This window comes from Bos indicus x Bos taurus, unplaced genomic scaffold (genome assembly GCF_003369695.1).
Source record: "Bos indicus x Bos taurus breed Angus x Brahman F1 hybrid unplaced genomic scaffold, Bos_hybrid_MaternalHap_v2.0 tig00001321_arrow_arrow_obj, whole genome shotgun sequence".
NCBI classification, from domain to species: domain Eukaryota; kingdom Metazoa; phylum Chordata; class Mammalia; order Artiodactyla; family Bovidae; genus Bos; species Bos indicus x Bos taurus.
The window spans coordinates 6890-30289 of record NW_020867402.1 but is presented as its reverse complement, the minus strand read 5'-3'; the positions used below and the strand labels follow the sequence as shown (position 1 = coordinate 30289).

General features: G+C 35.6%; 1 protein-coding gene across 1 annotated transcript; it reads right to left on the bottom strand.

Annotated features, from left to right (window-relative positions):
• Positions 1–538: 538 nt before the first annotated feature.
• LOC113888723 (alkyldihydroxyacetonephosphate synthase, peroxisomal-like) lies at positions 539–19629 on the bottom strand. The gene is made up of 7 exons (XM_027535750.1): positions 19519–19629; positions 16647–16767; positions 16476–16550; positions 13405–13476; positions 11776–11855; positions 10406–10486; positions 539–686 (listed from the first exon to the last, which is right to left on the bottom strand). The coding sequence occupies exons 1-7, from the start codon at positions 19591–19593 to the stop codon at positions 654–656; spliced, it is 537 nt and encodes a 178-aa protein (XP_027391551.1). The 5' UTR covers positions 19594–19629; the 3' UTR covers positions 539–653.
• Positions 19630–23400: the final 3771 nt, after the last annotated feature.

The window sequence follows — 23400 nt, the reverse complement described above, 5'->3', positions numbered from 1 at the left end:
CACAAGTCACACAATTAATCACTGTAAAAACTACAAATGGAACAATGATACTGAATGCCTAGCCAGGATGCCTATCACACACTCTCAAGAGTAATAACACCAGGTCAGTGAAAAAAAAGTGATATGTACATAAAACATTACACTAACTAGAACATTTTCCACTGGGGTTCTTTAATTCTACACAGAAACTTTTTTTCAGTAAAATAAATATCTCATAAGGCCAAAGAATAATAATGACAGACCACCTAACTAAATAGACTAAAATCTTGGTAGAGTTGAAGACTCAGGCTCTAAGTCTTGAAAAATAAAATTTATATGTATTTATAAGTCAGATAAAACATCTACAAAGCTTAGATATCATTCACTCAAAAAGAAGCATTCTTAAATGACCACAGTTGTGTCTTTTAACTGTTTGGATTATAATGCATAGTCAATGTTATATAATCAAAAGGGGTATACTTTTGAGGGGACTCTTCAACTCAATTTTTAACAGCTTAACAACTTTATAATAATCTCTATTGACCAATCAATTATTATATAGTAATGAGAAAAAATTTACCAAGTCCTCAATATTGCCATAGATATTCTTCTTCATGCCTGACGCTCGAGTAGATACCCATCCTCCCACAGTGCTGAATTCCAGGGAATCTGGTTCATGACCTGTACAATAACCCACTTTCTTTAAGCTGAAAAACAAAAATGTAATATTTTACCAGTGAAAATGGCCCCATTTGCACAGCACTCAACACATTAATTCTTTTTCACATTAGAATTTCCATATGTCTTTGCTATCTAGACTCATTAAAACCTAAATAGATAAAGAAACATTTTATCATACTTGTCCAAAAATATTTTTAGCTTTTGCCTAGTGGAAAACTTCGCAAAACTGAAAACTATGAACAAGAGGCAGTTGTATTTTCCACAGGCTCACCAGGCAATCATACTCCTTACAATCTTTCATTTAAAAGACAACTACCCTTCTTATTTTTATTCCAACAAGAGACAATTTAAATTCTTATAGACCTCAGATATACTTAATTAAGTGCCGACTTCACCTGAATACTTCAATAAATAAAGCACTTAATCTCTTATTTCCCTTATCCTAATATAATCTGCAGCAGGCCTGCAGAAAATCTGAGCAAATTGGCCTGTACTTAAATCTCTCAAGGAGTCATGTGTTTTAATGTACAGCCATCTGGCTAGGTTTCCTGCATGTAATACCATCATTTATTTGTGATGCAGATCATGCATTCCTGTACATTAAATAGTCACTTGTTTCTCATTTTCTATATTAGCTTGGCTTTGCCATCTGCACAGCACCTGAGGGTTGAATGGATGCCCTTTACTGCAACAACACCAAAGCCATTCCACTAAAATCATTTAAAGGCTCAGCCATCTCATGTCGAACGCTACAGACACCACCATCTGCATACCACTGTCTACTGCAACTCAAGCCCATCAATCTGTGTTGACCATTTTGATAGTCATCCAATTAAGCAACTGTTTCTATTTTTCAAGTAAGCCATGCAGAGATGTAGAATTATGTCAGTTGTGTTTATAACTGTGTATTTAAGTATCGTATGCAAGTTATAATCCAAATTTTGAAAGTCGAGTAGGCTAAATATAATTTTTAGCTTCTGCAGATAAGCAATGCAAATTATTTATCATGTCTAATTCTGTTGCTAGAAAACAAGATTTAAAAAGACATTATTAAATATAGAATTTTTCACTAAACATTTAATATGTTAATTTAATTTAAGAGGTAAATAACCACTCGTAAATAAGTAGCTTAAATACAAAACCTGAACGTTAAAATCAAGATTATCAGAACCAATATACTTCCCTAACTCCCCAACAATCTTTATTCATATCCCAACAATCTATATTCATACTGTGCTGTGCTCAGTCATGTCTGACCCTATGTGGACCCCACAGACTGTAGCCTGCCAGTCTCCTCTTACCTGGAACTTTTTACACAAGAACACTGGAGTGGGATACCATTCCTACTCCATATTATTTACTCTCAAAAGACTACTGTCTTTTCAACTTTTCTGAAGGTAACAAATACACACACCACACACACACACTCACAGAACTCTGAAACTAAACAAGAAAAATCCAATTAAACAATAGACCGAAGATCTGAACAGACATTTCACTGAAAATAGCAAATAATCACATGAAAAGATGTTCCACATCATATGTCATCAGAGAAATACCAATTAAAACAACAAGATACCACTACAACTTCAAATGAAATGGCCCCAAATCAGAATGCTGACAATACCAGATGATGGAGAGGATATGTGACAGCAGAAACTCTCAGTACTGGTGGGACTGCAAATGGTACAGCTACTTTAGAAGACTGACAATTTCTTACAAAACTAAATATACTCTAGCAATCATACTTCATCTATTTAGTCAAAGGAGTTGAAAACTTATGTCCTCATAAAAACCTGCACACAAATGTTAAAGCAGCTTTATTCCTAAGTGCCAAAACTTGGAAGCAATCAAGATATCTTTCAGTAGGTGAATGGATAAACTATGGAACATTCAAATAACTGAATATTATTTAGTGCTGAGAAGAAAAAAGCTATCAAGCCATGAAAAGACATGGAGGAAACATATATTACTAAGTGAAAGAAGCCAATGTGAAAAGGCCACATATTCTATGATTCCAACTGTACGACATTCTGGAAAAGGCAAAACTAAGGAAACAAGAAAATCAGTGGATGACTTCCCTGGTGGTTCAGGGACTAAGACTCTGGGCTCCCAACGCAGGGGCGTTGGGTTTGATTCTTGGTCAGGGAACTAATCCCAGGTGCTGCATCCAAGAGTTCACATGCCGCAACTAAAGAAGCCACAAGGCTGTAACAAATGAGTACTGAACATCCCACGTGCTACAGCTAAGCCCCGGCACAGCCAAGAATTAAGCAAATACATATTAAAAAAAAAAGAAAAGATCAATGGTTGCCAGAGGTGAGGGGTTGGGGATGGAAAATAAATAGGGAGAGTACAGAGAATGTAGGGCAGTGAAAATACTGAGTGATATTATAATGATGGGGTACTCAACAATTATTTAAACATCTGTCCAAACCCACAAATGGACAGCACCATGAGCGAACCCTAAAATAAACTAAGGACTTTCTGTAATTATGATGTGCCAATGTAGGATGTCACTGTATCATTTATAAGGGGAATCTAAAAAAGCGGAACTCAAAGAAATAGAGCATAGACTGGTAGTTATCATGGGATGACAGGTGGGGGAAATGTGTCAATAGTGGTCAAAAGGTACAAACTTCCAATTACAACTTGAATAAATTCTGAGATTTCAAAAAAAAAGAAATCTACCATTCTTGTGAGTGATGTTGATATTGGGGGAGGCTAGGCATGCACAGGGACACAGGCATATAGGAAATCTCTGTACCCCCCTCTCAATTTTTGTTTTAAACCTAAAATTGCTCTAAAAATATAGGGTGTTTAAAAAAAATGAAAACAAAGATATTTTCAGACAAATGTAGAAAAATTCATCAACAGCAGACCCACACTAAAGATATAAATATTTACAACAAGTTCTTCAAGCAGAAAGAAAGAATCACCAGATTGAATTAAAGGCATCACAGAGGGTAACTAGGGACTTCCCTGGTGGCTCAGTGGTAAAGATCCCGCCTGCCAATGAAGCAGATATGGATTCGATCCCTGGATTGAGAAGATCCCTTGGAAAAGGAAATGGCAACTAACTCCAATGAGTTGCCTGGGAAAACCCATGGAAAGAGGACCTGACAGGCTACAGTCCATGGGGTTGCAAGAGTTGGATGTGACTAAGCGACAAAAACAAAACAACGAAGGGTAACTAGATGGGTAAATATAAAAGATGCTTTCTTATTGTTTAAATAGGTGATGACTTACTATTTCAGTAAAAATTAAAGTAGAACATGTGACAATAGCATAGAGATAAGAAACATAATATTCTATGTGTTTTATGCTAAACTCTAAGTATTATATTACCACCTTAAAGTGGACTGTTTTAAGTTAAAGATATATACTATAAAACCTGAAACAATCCTTAAAATAACAAAAAAGATAAAATGGTATCATTATACAAAATTCAATCCGAAAAAAGGCAGTAAAAAGTGGAAAAGGAGAAAAAACACGTAGGTAAGATAAAAAACAAATGGCAAGATGACAGACTTACACTGAAGCATATCAATAAACCACAATGACAGTAAATGGTCTAACCACTGCAATTAAAAGATAGAGACTGTCAGGTTAGATAAAAAGGAAAAACCAACTGTTAGCTACTTACAAGAAAAGCACTTTAAATATAAAGATATAAATTAGTAAAAGTTTAAAAATGGAAAAAGGAAAAATATATACCATGCCAACAACAGTGAAAACTGGAATGGCTGTTTTAACATCAGATAAAGTAGACTTCAGAGCAAAAAATACCATCAGAAAGAAGCAAAGTAATTTCAAGTAATTTCATAACAACAAAACTGTTCACTAGTCAAAAAGCTATAAGGATCCCAAGCATTTATTCTCCCAATAACAAAGCTTTAAAATACATGAAGTGAAACTGATAGAACTGCAAGAAAAAATAGATCTGCAATAATAACTGGACGTTATCATTTCCTTGTCAATACCTGATATAACAAGTAGTCAAAAGAAAAAATTTTTAATACAGAAGACCTAAACAACACTATAAATCAATTTGACTTTAAAGACTACTCCAACCAACAGCAGCAGAAGACAAATTATTTTCAAGTGTTCATGGAATATTTACAAGGTAGACCATGTTGTAGGCCATAAAACAAGTATCAATTAATTTGATATGCTTTAAGTCATATAAAGAATGTTTTCTGAATACAAGAGAATTAACAGAGAAATCAGTAACAGAAAGATGTTTGAAAAAAAATCCCCCAATAACTGGAAACTAAACAACAACACGGGAGTACCTATGGGTCAAAGAAAAAATCAAAAGGGCAGTAGAAAATATTTTGAAATGAATGAAAATGAGAAAACATATCAAAATCTGTGGAATACCACTAAAGCAGTAGTTGGGAGAAATTTATAGTACTGAAAACCTATATTAAGAAGAAAGGCCTCAGACTTCTCTGGCGGCACCGTGGGTAAGAAGCTGCCTGCCAATGCAGGGACACAGGTTCCATCTCTAGTCTGGGAAGAGTCTATGTGCCATGAGGCAATTAAGCCCAACCGCCACAACTACTAAGCCCATGCTTCAGAACCGAGTCACGACTACAAAACCCACGTGCTGCAACTACTTAAGTTCGCTATGCTCTAGGGCCGGTGAGCTGCAGCTACTGGGCCTGTGTGCTGAAACGACTGAAGCCCACACACCTGGAGCCTTTGCTCCGCAACAGGAAAAGTCACCACAGTGAGAAGCTGGCACACCCCAACAAACAGTAGCCCTGCTTGCCATTAACTAGAGAAAGCTCATGCAAAGCAACAAAGACCCAGCACAGTCAAAAATAAATAAATAAAATAAATTTTTAAAATTATATTTAAAAAAAAGAAAGGCCTCAAATCACCTCATCTTCCACCTCAAGACATAAAAAAAGCATCTGACAAAATCCAAAATCCACTACTAATATAAAAAACTCTATTTTTTGTTCTAGGTTCTTTGTATTTTCATATGGAATTTATAATCACCTTATCAATTTCTTTAAAAAAAAGTCTCTTGGGATTTTGATGGGGATTGCATCAATTCTATACATCAATTTGGGGAGAACCAATAATAATACTGAATCTTCTGACCCATGAATATGGTATAGCTTTAGGTTTATTTTAGGTCTGTTTATTTCTCTCAGCTGGGTCTTGTGGTTTTTAGTGTTTCATATCTTTTAAAAAATGTTTAATATATTTATTTGACTGCTCTGGGTCTTAGCTGCATCATGCCTGGTCTTCAATCTTCACTGCAGCATTTGGAATCTACTTGTGTGACCAGGGATCGAATCCCAGCTCCCTGTGTTGGGAGCATGGAGTTTTAACCATTGGACCACCAGAGAAGTCCCAGTATTTCATATTTTAATAGATTTTCCCTTAAGTATTATATATGTATTTTATAATATAAGTGGTATTTTAAAAGTTTTCAATTTCTGATTTTTTATTAGTATACAGAAATAAAACTGATTTGTGTGTATAGCTTTTATATCTAGCAATCTTACTAAATTTACTAACTAGTTCTAAAAGTTTTAGCTCCCATTAGATTTACTACATAGATGATCATGTCCTTTGTGAATAAAGACAATTTTACTTCTTCCTTTCCAATCTGTATGCCTTTATTTACTTTAAAAAATTTAAACAGTTTTATTGAGGTTTTTACACCCCACCCCTGTAAAAAAACAGGATATGTGCTTTGATTTTAATAAAATTATAGGATATTTAAACAAACCTACAGTAACAAAAAGCATATCAGAGACTGACAGGGATATAGTAAAGATGAGATGGAGAGAAATATAAAGAGGTCAAAAGGAAACTTTTGGGGTTGGCTGGTGAATGTGTTCTACATCTTGATTGCAGGAATGGTTTCATGCTTGTAGTCATATACCAAACCTTATCAAGTTGCACATTTTAAATGACTGCAATTTACTGTGTGACAATTATATCTCAATGAAACTATTATAAAACAAAATAAAAGAAAATGACTCAAGATTTTAGCTCAAGCTGCCCAAAGAATTGAACTATCACCAACTGGGATTGAGAAGGCTACAGAATAAACAAATTGTGGAGGGAAAACTGAAATTCAATTTTTAAAATATTGAGTTTAAAATGTCTATTACATATACAAGTGGAGATATCAACTAAGCAAGTGGATATGCAAGTCTAGAATTCAAGAAAGAAGTCTGAGATGATACAAATATTGGAGTTTGGCATATAGAAGGAATATTTAAAATCAGCTATCCTTGAATGAACTGAATGAAGCAAACAGTACTCAGTAAAAATTAGTGAAATAAATAAAAGTTCTAAGCACTTTATTAATTTATTTCATCTCAACAAAAACTTTATGAAACAGGAATCATTATTTCCATTTTATAGATAAAGAAACTGAGGCATAGACAAATGCATCAGAGGTGGGGAAAATCCTAAATCATATATCCCCAGACTACTAACTAGTAAAATTAAGTAGCCAAAGAATTAATAAATGTAGAAACAAATTCCCAAACCCATAACCGACATTTAGTGACCTCCCTTAAATTTCACACATATTAAAATCAATGTAATTTACAAGTTAAAAAGATGAAAATCTATGCTACCCAACTACTATATTTGTGTCATTTAAAAACTTTTAGAATGAAAAAGCAGCAAATTTTAAGTCAGTTACCTCAGCTGAAGAAGAAACTGAAGGATACAGAAGCATAAGTGAGGAAGAACCTGAACTAGGATCAATACAGCTGTAGAAACTATTTTAAAGTCTACCAGAGGCAAAAAGAAATGTTCTATGTTGGCATTTAAGGAAATGAACTAGTAAGTAAAATATTAAAAGTTCCTAGTCTAGTAAAATGTCATTTAAATTTCAAGGAAATATGTTCCTTGAATTTTAATTCTAACCTTTACAAAAATCTTGGAAAGGTTAAAATACTACATCAAATGCTGAAATAAAGGATATAAAATTATAGACATGAAAGGCCAGACTTTGTTATAAAAAAAAAAAAAAAAAACTGCTGTGTTGATAATGCCTCTCAGAGCAACAGAAAACGAAACAGGTCTTTTTACAGGTTTTTTCATTAAATGCTATTATTCAACCCATGAAGTTAATTATAAAGTATAATAATTAACAAATCTAATTACCTTGAATTTATAAAACCTTGACTTACTGAAGATCTTTAATGCCTCAATGAATACATTCAATTTTATCTAGTTCTCTGTACCTTAGTGCATTAAATTAAAAAAAAGAAAAAGAAAAGTTTAATAATTTTTTTCAAAGCCTTTCATCCATAATTGATCACTGGACAACCCACTCCAGTATTCTTACTGGGATAATCCCATGGTCAGAGGAGCCTGGCAGGCTACAGTCGATAGTGTCGCAAAGAGTCAAACATGACTGAGCACATGCACACACACACACACACACACACACCAACTGCCTTCAACTCTTTACTATGAAATAAGGAAAAAGATAATAAAGAGAAGTTCAACAAGCATGTCACATCTCCATGTTCTTTAAAAGACAGGAAGGAGGGGGTCTCTGTATTCCAAACTGAACAAAACATTCAGTTCATCATTAGCAAATTGGACTTTTTAATTTTGTTTGCAAAAGCTGAGTTACAATTATCTTGACCAGATTTTAAAGGGCTGAAGGAACCAATACATTTTAATAATGACCTGCTTAGACTCCATGAAGAAAACCTCAAGTTTCCTAAAATTCATTAGGATCCCCAAAGTATTTAAGGGCTCTAAGAGTTTCACTCATTCATGACATAAGTAAGCGGTTTTCAGTAAAATTATTCACTGAAAATTTCAATGACTAGCAAAACCAACCAATTGATCAAATTTATTAATTTCTGAAAATTCTATGTCCAACGTACTCTATTTTGCTCCATTTTTACTACTTTATTTCAAGTCACTATCAGCCCTTGCCCAAATTATTGCAGCAGCCACTTTATCTGCCTTTATGTGTCCATCCATCCTCCACACAGTAGCATACAAGAACTATCTAAGTACAAAGGTAAAGTTCAAACTTTATGATCTAACCTCTTTGTATTGACCTGCTTCATCCTCTACCACTACTAAATGTACGAAAGAAAGTGAAAGTCACTCAGTCGTGTCCGACTCTTTGCGACCCCATGGACTGTATAGTCCATGGAATTCTCCAGGCCAGAATACTAGAGTGGGTAGCCTTTCCCTTCTCCAGGGGATCTTCCCAACCCAGGGATCAAACCCAGGTCTCCTGCATTGTAGGCAGATTCTTTACCAGCAGAACCACTAGGGAAGCCCAACTATATGTATACTCATCCAGAATACAAACACCAAGAATATGTATTCTCCAATATACACAGCCTACATCTCAGCCGTACTCAGCTACCTGCAGATCCCCTCAAGCAACAGCTGCCTATAAACCTTCCACACATGCTGCTTCCTCTGACTGGATTGTTCTCTCCACCCCCATATTTCCTTTTCACTCTGATTTATCCTGAAGTTTCATTTTAAATGCCAAGCTCTCTATGATACTGTCTTCAACTCCCTTTTGAACATCATTTGATGAGCCTTAACAGTTAAAACTGGACATGGAACAACAGACTGGTTCCAAATAGGAAAAACAGTATGTCAAGGCTGTATATTGCCACCCTGCTTATTTAACTTCTATGCAGAGTACATCATGAGAAACACTGGGCTGGAAGAAGCACAAGCTGGAATCAAGACTGCCAGGAGAAATATCAATAACCTCAGATATGCAGATGACACCACCCTTATGGCAGAAAGTGAAGAGGAACTAAAAAGCCTCTTGATGAAAGTGAAAGTGGAGAGTGAAAAAGTTGGCTTAAAGCTCAACATTCAGAAAACGAAGATCATGGCATCTGGTCCCATCACTTCACAGCAAATAGATGGGGAAACAGTGGAAACAGTGGCAGACTTTATTTTTTTGGGCTCCAAAATCACAGCGGACGGTGACTGCAGCCATGAAATTAAAAGACACTTACTCCTTGGAAGGAAAGTTATGACCAACCTAGATAGCATATTGAAAACCAGAGACATTGCTTTGCCAACAAAGGTCCATCTAGTCAAGGCTATGGTTTTTCCAGTGGTCATGTATGGATGTGAGAGCTGGACTGTAAAGAAAGCTGAGCGCCGAAGAACTGATGCTTTTGAACTGTGGTGTTGGAGAAGACTCTTGAGAGTCCCTTGGACTGCAAGGAGATCCAACCAGTCCATCCTAAAGAAGATCAGACCTGGGTGTTGTTTGGAAGGAATGATGCTAAAGCTGAAACTCTAGTACTTTGGTTACCTCATGCGAAGAGTTGACTCATCGGAAAAGACTCTGATGCTGGGAGGGATTGGGGACAGGAGGAGAAGGGGATGACAGAAGATGAGATGGCTGGATGGCATCACCGACTCAATGGACATGAGTCTGGGTGAACTCTGGGAGTTGGTGATGGACAGGGAGGCCTGGCATGCTGCAATTCATGGGGTAGCAAAGAGTCGGACATGACTGAGCGACTGATCTGAACTGAACTATTGAGTTATATTGTCTTTTTACCTAATTTTCTGTCATAATATAAGCTTTCCAAGGGTAAGAGATGGGTGTCTTATTCACTATGGAGTTCACAGCATCCAGTTCGATACCTGACTCACAGCAGAAACTGAAAAATCTCAGTGAATATACTGTGAAAGGTACTTTTTTAACAGAGGGGACACACAGCAGTTTTGAAAATCTTAAATAACATACCTGTCTTTCCAATTCTTGTCCTGTTATGCCAGCCTCTACATGAGCTGTCAGATTGTTTTCATCAACCCAGAGGATACGATTCTGTTGCAAAAGAAGAAAGAAGTCTCATCTCCATGAACAGACACTTTCTCAGGAAATACAACTTCCTAACTCTAAGCAGCAAGTGACAAGATAGAAATTAAGTAGTAGTACCCATACTAGAAAGCTCCACTTGTCCCTGACTACACAACATCACAGAGTTAGTGACATAGGCAGTATACTGCACAGGAGTTGGTTTAAAACATAGACACTCATAAAAGGAGGAAGACGGTTTCAAATTAAAGGAGACTAAAAGAAACCACCAAAAGCTAACGTGGGCCTTGTCTGAATGCCTATTCATACAATGAACTATAAATAAAGACAGTTTTGAGATAACTGGAAAACAAATGTGGACTGGATACTAAATGACATAAGGATTTACTTTTAATTTTGTCAGAAGTGATAACATAGTAAGAAAATGTCTTTTTTAAAAGAAATACACAGAAACATTTGGTGTAAAGTAGTATGCCATCAGGATTTGCTTTAAAAATAGTAGAGGAAAAAAGATAAAGTCAATATGACAAATGTAAATAATTATTTAGAGACTAGAAATATTATTCTCTCAACTTTGATGCTTAAAAATTTCAATAAAATCATAAATATTAAAGTTTTTATTATAATAAAGGATTATAGAAGCAGGAATACTGTTGACTATATGAAGATCAAGTTCATACCCAAACTAAAACTTTAAAGTAGCATAAGGGCCAACTCTTAGACCATAATGAACCAAAATTTCAAACAATAATCCTAAAATTAATAGTTCCTTTAAATGGCAACCCACTCCAGTATCCTTGCCTGGAAAATCCCATGGACAGAAGAGCCTGGTAGGCTACAGTCTGTGGGGTTGCAAAGAGTGGGACACGACTGAGAGACGTCAATTCACTTCACTTTACTAATTTTAAGTTAATCTTAAAATTAATTAGCCCCTCTGTTCTTCCAAAAGCAAAGTGCAATAGCATTAGTAAAAATTTGGGAAACAAGTAAGTTTTGATGACTCAAATTAACATTAACTAATATTACTTTTTTTTAATAATACAAAGCAGGTCATCTATTGTATCACAATTTCAATCCATGCTTCTCAAATTATCAGTTAATTTGGTAGAATTCATCAAGGTATATTACTAAGTAAGAGTGAACTTAGCTTTTAGGGATCTGAAAACAAAGATAAAATGATGAAAAGAATTTTAAACAAAATGGACAATATACCTTTTTAAAAACAACTAAGATTGAGCCATAAAGAAAACTTTTAAAACCAAACACTATCTTCAAACACATCTTATGTTATCATATACCATTTGTGAAGTGTCTAAAGAAATAATTGTTCTTGTCTCATCTGCAGGACACATCAGGCCATACGAAACACTTGTTCCTCCTGCCAAAATAGAAGATAATAACTATGCTTAAACATTATTTTTTAGTTACATATCTAGGGCAAATCCCTTATACAAAGTATACAGATAGGCCCACTAGGAAAAATACCTATTTCTACTTTGCAAAATGTAATTGGCAAATACTAACACACTAAAAGTAAACTCACCTTTATTTTATGGTGCGTGCCAAAATGAAGAAATATGGAGCTGAAAGCAAGGGGACATGGCTCCATGCCTTAGGCACATTCAAGTGAAGCCCCTAACAATTTGTGGAACTCCAAAAACATAATTAGAGAAGTTCTAAGCTAATGATTACTGTGGAGAGACAGCATAAAAGAAAAAAATACCCATCCTATACAACTAGACACACCATTATCTTCTTTCTATCATATTTATGAGATTCACTTATCATTTAAAATACTATCTTATATTTCCATACAAAAAGACCTCAATAAATTAGAATATATTCCTTAACATTTGTTGTCAAAGGAAAAATGCTTTCTTGATAACAGTATAGAACAATATAGTATTCTCAATTCTTAACCAGATCTGTATAATCATATAGCAGAATATATTTTAATAGGTACTTTCATATGTTTTGGACAGAATACACATGGAAGTCACCTTGACACAGGGAAGAATTATAGGGGGTGCTTACCTCCAAGGTTCAGCTTAACTTTTCAAGGTATGATAATATTAAGAACATGGCTATGACCAGTGACCACTATTTCTTGTCAAAGTCATTTGAAATCAGAAAACTATTTCATTAAAAATGGCACTGTAAAGCCTTTTGTTCATGAATTCAACAGGAAGTATCAGCTGAAAAAGGTGTCTGGAACTTATGACGTGTAGGGGTCCCATTTCTATTCCATTAATGGCTGGATGGCATCACCGACTCGATGGACGTGAGTCTGAGTGAACTCTGGGAGTTGGTGATGGACAGGGAGGCGTGGCGTGCTGAGATTCATGGGGTCGCAAAGAGTCAGACACAACTGAGCGACTGAACTGAACTGAACTGAATGCCAATTCAGTCAGTGAAGGCAATCTCCTTTGGCTTGTGGAAGTTGTTAAAACAATATGGTTGATGAATGATCAAAAGAGATTAAATTTGCTTTAAAATGTAAAATAATGTTAATTTTCAGTATTAAAAGATACTATTCATTTGGTCATCACTATCCTGGTTGATCTTTTACATATGCATATCCCTCCTCAAAGATTTATGTTGGGTACAGTTAGTCTTTGAAAAAATAATATTCTCTCCATTAAGATAAAGGTTAGAAAGTAATTACTTAAAGAAGGTACATTTTCCTATTTAGGCAGTAAGTCAGAGCTTCAATTAGAATCCATATGGGAAAGAAGCCATGAACTAGGGTAAATCATATCTCAAACAGTTTAGGTAGATCTACTGAGAACAGAAATGAGCAGCATAAGCCAATTTTTCAGGATAACCATATCATAACTATAAGAATACTTATTTTCAGTGGGAATACACAAATATTTAAAACAGAACAACTTTACATCACATTAAAATTTAAAAGGCACAATACCTACCACCAATTGGTATGATACAAAGGTTATATTTGCACGCTAGATTCACAATCTTAACTACATCATCATGACATGCTGTTGAAAAAAGGAAAAATACATTAATCCGAACATGAAAAAAATCTGGGTAATATTGCAATACAAGGGTCTAAAGTGCAATAAACTTCTTCATTTATTCACTCATGAACACATTAAATCACTATCCTAAAACTATTTTGTATCATTAACTTTTCATTTTTAAATAATTTTATACATTTTGCAGTTTAAATATCTACACAGCATACACACATACATGGTACGTAGATATTCAAACTGCAAGATGAGAAACCCACCTCCACTGTGGGGAATACCACATTGTCTCAAATTGCCTTACTGTCTCAAAACTTGCTTTCATGCAAAGAAAAATTTGAACTTTATTACCCAATGGAAATTTACATTAGAGTTTAACAAAGACCTCAGTGAAATGACAACATGTTGGGAAACAAATTTCTTGGAAACTTCCCAAGAACTTCTTATACTGAAGGAGTCAACAGAACAAAATTTTGACTTAGGCACCAATACACTACTCAACTTCCCTGGTGGCTCAGATGGTAAAGCGTCTGTCTACGATGCAGGAGACCCGGGTTCGATCCCTGGGTTGGGAAGATCCCTTGGAGAAGGAAATGGCAATCCGCTCCAGTACTATTGCCTGGAAAAACCCATGGACAGAGGAGCCTGGTAGGCTACAGTCCATGGGGTCGCAAAGAGTCGAACACGACTGAGCGACTTCACGTTCACATTCACACTACTCAAACAGATTATTTGCTTCCTGTGTATGTTAACCTCCTTCCTATCACAAAATTAAAGCACTTTTCCCTCAGATACTCCCTGAAAAGGAAAAAGATCACATCTAAGAACTAAAAGTTCATATATGAGGTAATTTTTGAAAAATAGAACATTCCATATACTCCTTTTATGGAATCTGAAGAGAAAAATGGATGAGAAGATTAGCAGAACTTCTTACAAGGTAATTATGGCCAGTAAGAAGCAATATACTTATTCTGCTTTAAAATTTCTGCTACAAAAAAAAAATTAAAAAAAATAAATAAATAAAATTTCTGCTACAAGAGATGGATATAAGGATTATACATATAAATATAGGGCCTAGTCATCAGTAAGAGCAAAATAACAGCAGAAAGCTCATCCACCTTCCATCCCAAGTCAAATCCCTAAATGAAATTATTTTCTCAAAATTTAATTATTTATATCAAAGACAATATCTATATTAAACAACTTGCTTCATTATTTGAACACCATTAGTTTACAGCCCACAAGTTGATATCAACAAAGTACTATTAGTTTGCAGTAATCAATTATCTTAACTAAAAGTTTCTATGTATCTGAATATATCATTGATTGATAATAATTTTATTAAGCTTTCAAATTAGCAAAAAAAATTTTTTATACTGACTTCTTAAAAGGATATGCACATATTAAATGAAGATTTAATCATCAAAAACAAAATTAATCATTAAACCATTCAGGATGATCATATTAAGAATTATATGACCTTCAGTGAACTCTAAAACTCAGCAGTGGCCACAGGACTGGAAAAGGTCAGTTTTCATTCCAATCCCAAAGAAAGGCAATGCCAAAGAATGCTCAAACTACCGCACAATTGCACTCATCTCACACGCTAATAAAGTAATGCTCAAAATTCTCAAAGCCAGGCCTCAGCAATACGTGAACCGTGAACTTCCAGATGTTCAAGCTGGTTTTAGAAAAGGCAGAGGAACCAAAGATCAAATTGCCAACATCCACTGGATCATCAAAAAAGCAAGAGAGTTTCAGAAAAGCATCTATTTCTGGTTTATTGACTATGCCAAAGCCTTTGACTGTGTGGATCACAAGAAACTGTGGAAAATTCTGAAAGACATGGGCATACCAGACCACCTGACCTGCCGCTTGAGAAATCAGTATGCAGGTCAGGAAGCAACAGTTAGAACTGGACATGGAACAACAGACGGGGTCCAAATACGAAAAGGAGTATGTCAAGGCTGTATATTGTCACCCTGCTTATTTAACTTATATGCAGAGTACATCATGAGAAACACTGGGCTGGAAGAAGCACAAGCTGGAATCAAGATTGCTGGGAGAAATATCAATAACCTCAGATATGCAGATGACACCACCCTAATGGCAGAAAGTGAAGAAGAACTAAAGAGCCTCTTGATAAAAGTGAAAGTGGAGAGTGAAAAAGTTGGCTTAAAGCTCAACATTCAGAAAACTAAGATCATGGCATCTGGTCCCATCACTTCATGGGAAATAGATGGGGAAACAGTGCAAACACTGGCAGACTTTATTTTGGGGGGCTCCAAAATCACTGCAGATGGTGATTGCAGCCATGAAATTAAAAGATGCTTACTCCTTGGAAGGAAAGTTATGACCAACCTAGACTGCATATTAAAAAGCAGAGATATTACTTTGCCAACAAAGGTCCGTCTAGTCAAGGCTATGGTTTTTACAGTGGTCATGTATGGATGTGAGAGTTGGACTGTGAAGAAAGCTGAGCGCTGAAGAACTGATGCTTTTGAACTGTGGTGTTGGAGAAGACTCTTTGAGAGTCCTTTGGACTGCAAGGAGATCCAACCAGTCCATCCTAAAGGAGATCAGTCCTGGGTGTTCATTCGAAGGACTGATGCTGAGGCTGAAACTCCAATACTTTGGCCACCTCATATGAAGAGCTGACTCATTGGAAAAGACCCTGATGCTGGGAGGGGTTGGGGGCAGGAGGAGAAGGGGATGACAGAGGATGAGATGGCTGGATGGCATCACTGACTCCATGCGCATGAGTCTGGGTGAACTCTGGGAGTTGGTGATGGACAGGGAGGCCTGGCATGCTGCGATTCATGGGGTCACAAAGAGTCAGTCGGACACAATTGAGCGACTGAACTGAACTGAACTGAACTGAGACTCTAAAAATATAGCTATCTATATTTTTTACAGCTCATATGTTTAAAAGTACATATTTCCAACACTAAATTTACTTAAATTTTAACAATACTAAATTAAAAATACAAAGAAAAACAAGAACTTACTTGGCCATAAAACTATATCAGGAATTCTCTGAAACATTCCTTCCCTGAGCAAAAATATCTCATGAAGACAATGACCTGTTTTGTGGTTTAAAAAAGAAAATGTAAAAATATCTTAAAATTAAAGGAAATTTTAAACTTAAAACTAAATAGGATTTATATGAAGTTGCTTACCATGAGCTCTAAATACTCGATCATCTGCTTCTTGTGAATATGAAATATTAGTTTCTTTAAGGTCATGAAGAAAATCTTCACTTACAATAGAAGGAGGTGTATCACTAGGATTTAAGGAGGCCTAGAAAATAAAATTTTTTTTTTTTACTTATTTCTAGAAAATAAAAATTTTACAGAGAAGTGACTATAAAACATGAATGTTTTTTAACATATGAACTAGGACAGAAGCATAGAAAAATAATAAATAATACATATGGAAACCAACTCTGTGACAATAACCAATTACAAATGGTCTGAAAAACTACATTCTGTAACATAAGTTATAAGAACCTTATGTTTTCTCTTTTGCTTCAATGTCCCATCTTTTCATTATTTCTAAAGTCTACAATTAAGGGGGCTTCCCTGGCAGTCCAGTGGTTAGACTCCCAAGCTTTCACTGCAGGGGGCAGAGGTTCAATCCTTGATCAGAGAACTAATAAGTAAGATCCCCTATGCCACATGGTGTGGTCAAAAACAAATAAATATAATAAAAATAAAGATTACAATTAAGAAGATAGAAAAGTCTCAAATCTTCAATTTTAAACTAGGGAGACTGGGATATAGATAACTTCTGCATTATCTACATTTCATCTTAGATAAAATTTATCATTTCAGAATGATAAGCAAAAAGCCTCTCAATAAGACGTAAACCCATTTTTATAGGCCTGCTTTAAAACTAACAACATAAACTTGATACTTAATTTCAACTAACAAGTATTCAACTTTAAAACTATGTGACATTGGCTCACTCAACTTTTTTGAGCCTTGGTTTCTTCAACTATTAAATGAGATTATCGCCATCAAATTTATACAACTGCCATAAGGAAGGAGAGTTAAATGTGTAATTTTTGTGAAAAGCACCTATTATCATGCCTAGCATATAGGATGGAGAAGGCAATGGCACCCCACTCCAGTACTCTGGCCTGGAAAATTCCATGGACGGAGGAGCCTGGTAGGTGGCAGTCCATGGGGTCGCTAAGAGTCAGACACGACTCGGTGACTTCACTTTCACTTTTCACTTTCATGCATTGGAGAAGGAAATGGCAACCCACTCCAGTGTTCTTGCCTGGAGAATCCCAGGGACGGGGGAGCCTGGTGGGCTGCCATCTATGGGGTTGCAGAGTCGGACATGACTGAAGCGACTTAGCAGCAGCAGCAGCATATAGGAAGAGTTCTACAAATGGCTATCCAAATCAAATCTGTTATGTTAATACAGCTATGGTACAGTATTTGGAAAAACTAAAATATAAGAATATGTAAAGAAAAATATTTACATAGCCCTTAAATATCTTATTAGTGTTCTATATTTAATATTCAATTATATAATAAATATTTCTTGCACATGTGCTATAGGGCCCTAGTGATACAGCAGTGAGTTAAACCCAAAAACTGACCTCATGGAATTAACCTATAGTGGAAAGAAATGACCAAAAGAACCCTGATAAAACATACGGATTACTAATTTTAAGTTCCTGAAAATTGAAATGGCTTAAAACAGAAAAACAGAAGTGCATGTAAAACTGGTAAAATTTATGAATATGATACATAGATTGTATCAGTTTAAAAAAACAAGTAAAACAAATAGTCAAAACACAGAAAGAGAAGATGGTTATTTTGAGACACTAGTATGCCATCTTCTCAGCCAGCCAGCTCTCTTAACAAAGTCGCATTCCTTGCCTCAAAAAACAAAACAAAACAAACAAACAAACAGAAAAAATTAAGGAAATAGAAGAGATTTTTTTAAAAGCAAGGTTAAAAGAATTTGGTTTGGGAGAGGTAGGAATTAGATGTTTAGTCTAATTAGGTACAAGAATAAAATGTAACTGTGGACTTATAAATAAACAAAATAAGCACTCACTGAATATCTACAGTGCTTAATAATATGTTGAATATAGTGGATGCAAAGTGAAGTCGCTCAGTCGTGTCCGACTCTTTGTGACCCCATGGACTGTAGCCTACGAGGTTCCTCCATCCATGGGATTTTCCAGGTGAGAATACTGGAGTGGGTTGCCATTTCCTTCTCCAGGAGATTTTCCCGACCCAGGGATTGAACCCAGGTCTCCCGCACTGTAGGCAGATGCTTTACCATCTGAGCCACCAGGGAAGTCTCTGAATATACTAGATAATATAGTATAAATTATAGCCTCTGCACTTATGGAAGTTATACACAAAGAGATATACAGAATACTATACCATAGTAAGTAATAAATAATAAACATTATTATTATATAAAGAAATGCTATTTCATTAGCTTAATACAGTTTAAAGGTTTTTAACCCCCCTTTCAGAAAAGTGATACAAGAGCAAACTAAAATTCTCTATCACTCATATCTTAATCAAAATTCTATTTTTAATCTTTAAATATTTTAAATGTTTTGATAATAATATTACATTTTTATTTTAAATTATCCTATATAAATCCTAGATTACTGTCAGTTCATTACAAAATGTAAAAACAACAGCAACTTATATTTTGGTAATAAAGTCCTCTCACAGAATTCATTCATTTGAACTTCACTACTACTCGTGACACATACAACTGACACTTATGACTCTCATTTCTCCTATTAAGATAACTGAGGCTCACAGAGTTTAAAAGTTTGAGATAAATCTCAGGATAAATGCTGAGATTAGGCTCTACATATGTGACGCTAAAAAACAAACAAATAAAAAATACCCCTAGAAAGTCTAACAAGGCCAATCAAACTAACAAAAAGGACAAATATATTAAAGCAACTGTAACATATTACAAAGATAAGTTTAATTAATTTGGGATTAACCACATATATATACACTCAATTAAGAATATTATTAATTGTTTTTATTCACTTACTTTAGAGGTAGTTTTATGCTCCACATTTACTCCAAGGGTATTTTGGATCCACTCTCTAAAAGTTGGCAATGACATGCCACTAAGAGGGTACCTAAGGTAAAAAGAAGTAAAACATTAGAGCAAAGTATATTCATGTAAATTCAAATCTTAGATTCTGTTTCTAGCAGAGGTCAAGTAGTTGCTATCAAACCAACCCTCCCACATATAATGATAAGCTCTGGACAAAAACAAAAAAAAACCTAATTATTTGAGGACAGTATAGATAGTCCAATGATAGGCAAAAATAGGGGGTAAGAAGAAAAGAGCACCACAGAATTTTACAGTTTCAACAGGTTTTAGCTAAAAGGGAAAGCTCCAGCACACAGAGTACCACAGAAAGAATAAAGAATGCAAGAATGCAAAAACTCTATAGTATTCCTGGCTTAAACCACTGGATGGTGTTTGCAGTGAACACAGCATCTGGGAAGAGCACAGAAAAATCACACAAATCCAGGAGTAGTTAGAGAGGGACTTGTAAATAACTCTGTCCAAATGTCTGGCTGACCTTGAATAACAAGTGTATGGAGCAGACTCTAAGCAGCCCAGTGAAGTTTAAAATAACTGAATATATAATTCAGCTGCTCACCATCACAGAAGTAAACCTGAGGTAAGTCAAGTTAACTTCTTGGTTTAAAAACAACAAAAAAACCTTTACAGACAAATGTAACAGAATACAGACTTTCCTCAACATATCAGTAACAACGTCCAAGATACATTTCAAAAATTATTAGACATAAACAACCAACAAAGTGTTATCCATAATTAAGAGAAAAGGCAATCAATAAGAAACCCCAAGATGATCCAAAATATTGGAAATAGCACACAAGGATTTGAAAACAGCTGCTGCTGCTGCTGCTAAGTCACTTCAGTCGTGTCCGACTCTGTGCAACCCCACAGACAACATCCTACCAGGCTCCCCTGTCCCTGGGATTTTCCAGGCAAGAACACTGGAGTGGGTTGCCATTTCCTTCTCCAGTGCATGAAAGTGAAAAGTGAAAGTGAAGCTGCTCAGTTGTGACGACTCTTAGCAACCCCATGGACTGCAGCCTACCAGGCTCCTCCGTCCATGGGATTTTCCAGGCAAGAGTACTGGAGTGGGGTGCCATTGCCTCTTCCCTTGAAAACAGCTATAACCACACTAAAGGACAAAAGGGAAAATATGTTACCAGTGAATAAGAGAAAATAAATCTCAGCAGAGAAATAGAAATTATTTTTAAAAAACAAAAATTCTATAATTAAAATTGAAATAAAAATTCATTGGAGGAACTCAAGAACAGACTGGAGATGTCAGTGAACTTACAGTTAGAGCAATAAAATATATATAATCTAAACAACAAAGAAAATAGAAAAAATTAATGGAGCTGTAGGGACCTGTGGAACAATAGAAAAATAGTAACATGCATATAAATGGAGACCCAAGAACATGAGGAAAAGGAATTTTAAAAAAAAGTATTTGAAGAAATAATAACAGAAAGTATCCAAATCTGATGAAAGACGTGAGTTTAGAAATTAAAGAAAGTGAGAGAACTCTAGAAGATAAATGCAGAGGCACATTGCAGTCAAATTGCAAGTTAAAAAACAAAGAGAAAAAGAGAAAGACATTAAAAAGTAAAGACATTACTTTGCCAAGAAAGGTCCATCTAGTCAAGGCTATGGTTTTTCCAGTAGTCATGTATGGATGTGAGAGTTGGACTGTGAAGAAAGCTGAGTGCTGAAGAATTGATGCTTTCGAACTGTGGTGTTGGAGAAGACTCCTGAGAGTCCTTTGGACTGCAAGGAGATCCAACCAGTCCATTCTGAAGGAGATCAGACCTGGGTGTTCTTTGGAAGGAATGATGCTAAAGCTGAAACTCCAGTACTTTGGCCACCTCATGTGAAGAGCTGACTCATTGGAAAAAGACTCTGATGCTGGGAGGGATTGGGGGCAGGAGGAAAAGGGGACGACAGAAGATGAGATGGCTGGATGGCATTACCAAGTCGATGGACATGAGTTTGAGCGAACTCCGGGAGTTGGTGATGGACAGGGAGGCCTGGCGTGCTGCAATTCATGGGGTCGCAAAGAGTCGGACTGACTGAGCGACTGAACTGAACTGAGAGAAAAATGACATACTACACATAATGTAATAACAAAGTTATGACTGACTTCTCATCAGAAAGTGCAGAAAAAAAAAGAAAGTCCAGAAAACTACTGAACAACATTTTTCAAGTGCTGAAAGGAAAAGAATGCCAACTTAGAATTTTATATCTGGTAAAAGGTATCTTTCAAGAACAAAAGTAAAACAAAGAGCTCTTCAGATGAAAACGAAGAGAACTAAGAGCCAGCACACCTACACTACAAGATATGCCAGAGGAACCTGTATAGGCCGAAGGGCAGTGTAACACTAAATGAACTGTTCACAATGGAATAAGTAAGGACTGAAAGAGTAAATACGTGAGCAAATATAACTGACTATTCTTCTTGATTTCAGTGATAGTACTATAAATCATATCATGATGTGACAACCATAAAAAGAACAGGGAATAGTAAATAAACCAGATTTGGAAGGTGCTTGTATTTTATATAAAGTGCTACAAAACATTTAAAACACACAAAAGAACTCTACAGAGCAGGAACAATATGGAAAGAAGTAGATCTGCTACTCAAATTTTGTTTCCTCTTATCTTCTAACCCAAATTCTATTTAAATAAGTTTATATGAATCATGAACATTATTTCATATATACAAGAAGTCCTAAACTGTATGTATATATAAGAATGATGCAGAAAACTCAAGTGCTTAGAGGGGGACCTTTTCACTTTTAGAAATATTTATCAGAGATGGCAAAATATTAAGTGCTAGAAATAAAGAGATAAATATCCACCATCCAATCTCAGGGTTAGGGTTAATTTTAGGGTTTAGTGGTTGGGGTTAGGATTAGGGTAGTAAAGAAGGTTGATATGCAAATAATAGTCCAATGTGCTATAAAGCAGTAATAAAATAACCCTCAGAACAAACCAAAACAAATTTCAAAATGTTTATTTTTAAATGGCCAAATTTTCATTTTAGTAAACAAGTCTTATCATGTGCCAGGTATTGTTCTAAGTTTGTTATGTATATTAACTTATGATAATGTTATAAAGTTGATATTACTCCATTTTGTAAAAAAGAAAGACATTAACGCACAGAGACATTACATAATTTAAGAGGCTCAGTTCAGTTCAGTTCAGTCGCTCAGTCATGTCTGACTTTTTGTGACCCCATGGACTGTAGCACGCCAGGCTTCCCTGTCCATCACCAACTCCTAGATCTTGCTAAAACTCATGTCCATCCAGTTGGTGATGCCATTCAACCTTCTCATTCTCTGTTTTCTCCTCCTCCTGCCTTTAAATCTTTCCCAGCATCAGGGTCTTTAAATGAGTCAGTTCTTCACATCAGGTGGCTAAAGTACTGGAGTCTCAGCTTCAAGCATCAGTCCTTCCTGTGATATTCATGATTAATTCACTTTAGGATAGACTGGTTGAATCTCCTTCCAGTCCAAGGGACTCTCAAGAGTCTTCCCCAACACCACAGTTCAAAAGCATCAATTCTTCTGTGCTTAGCTTTCTTATAGTCCAACCTCACATCCATACATGACTACTGGAAAATCCATAGCTTTAACTAGACTGATCTTTTCAGCAAAGTAATGTCTCTGCTTTTTAATATGCTATCTAGGTTGGTCAAAGCTTTTCTTCCAAGGAGCAGGCATCTTTTAATTTCATGACTGCAGTCACCATCTGCAGTGATTTTAGAGACCAAGAGAATAAAGCCTGTCACTGTTTCTATTGTTTCCCCATCTATCTGCTGTGAAGTGATGGGACTGGATG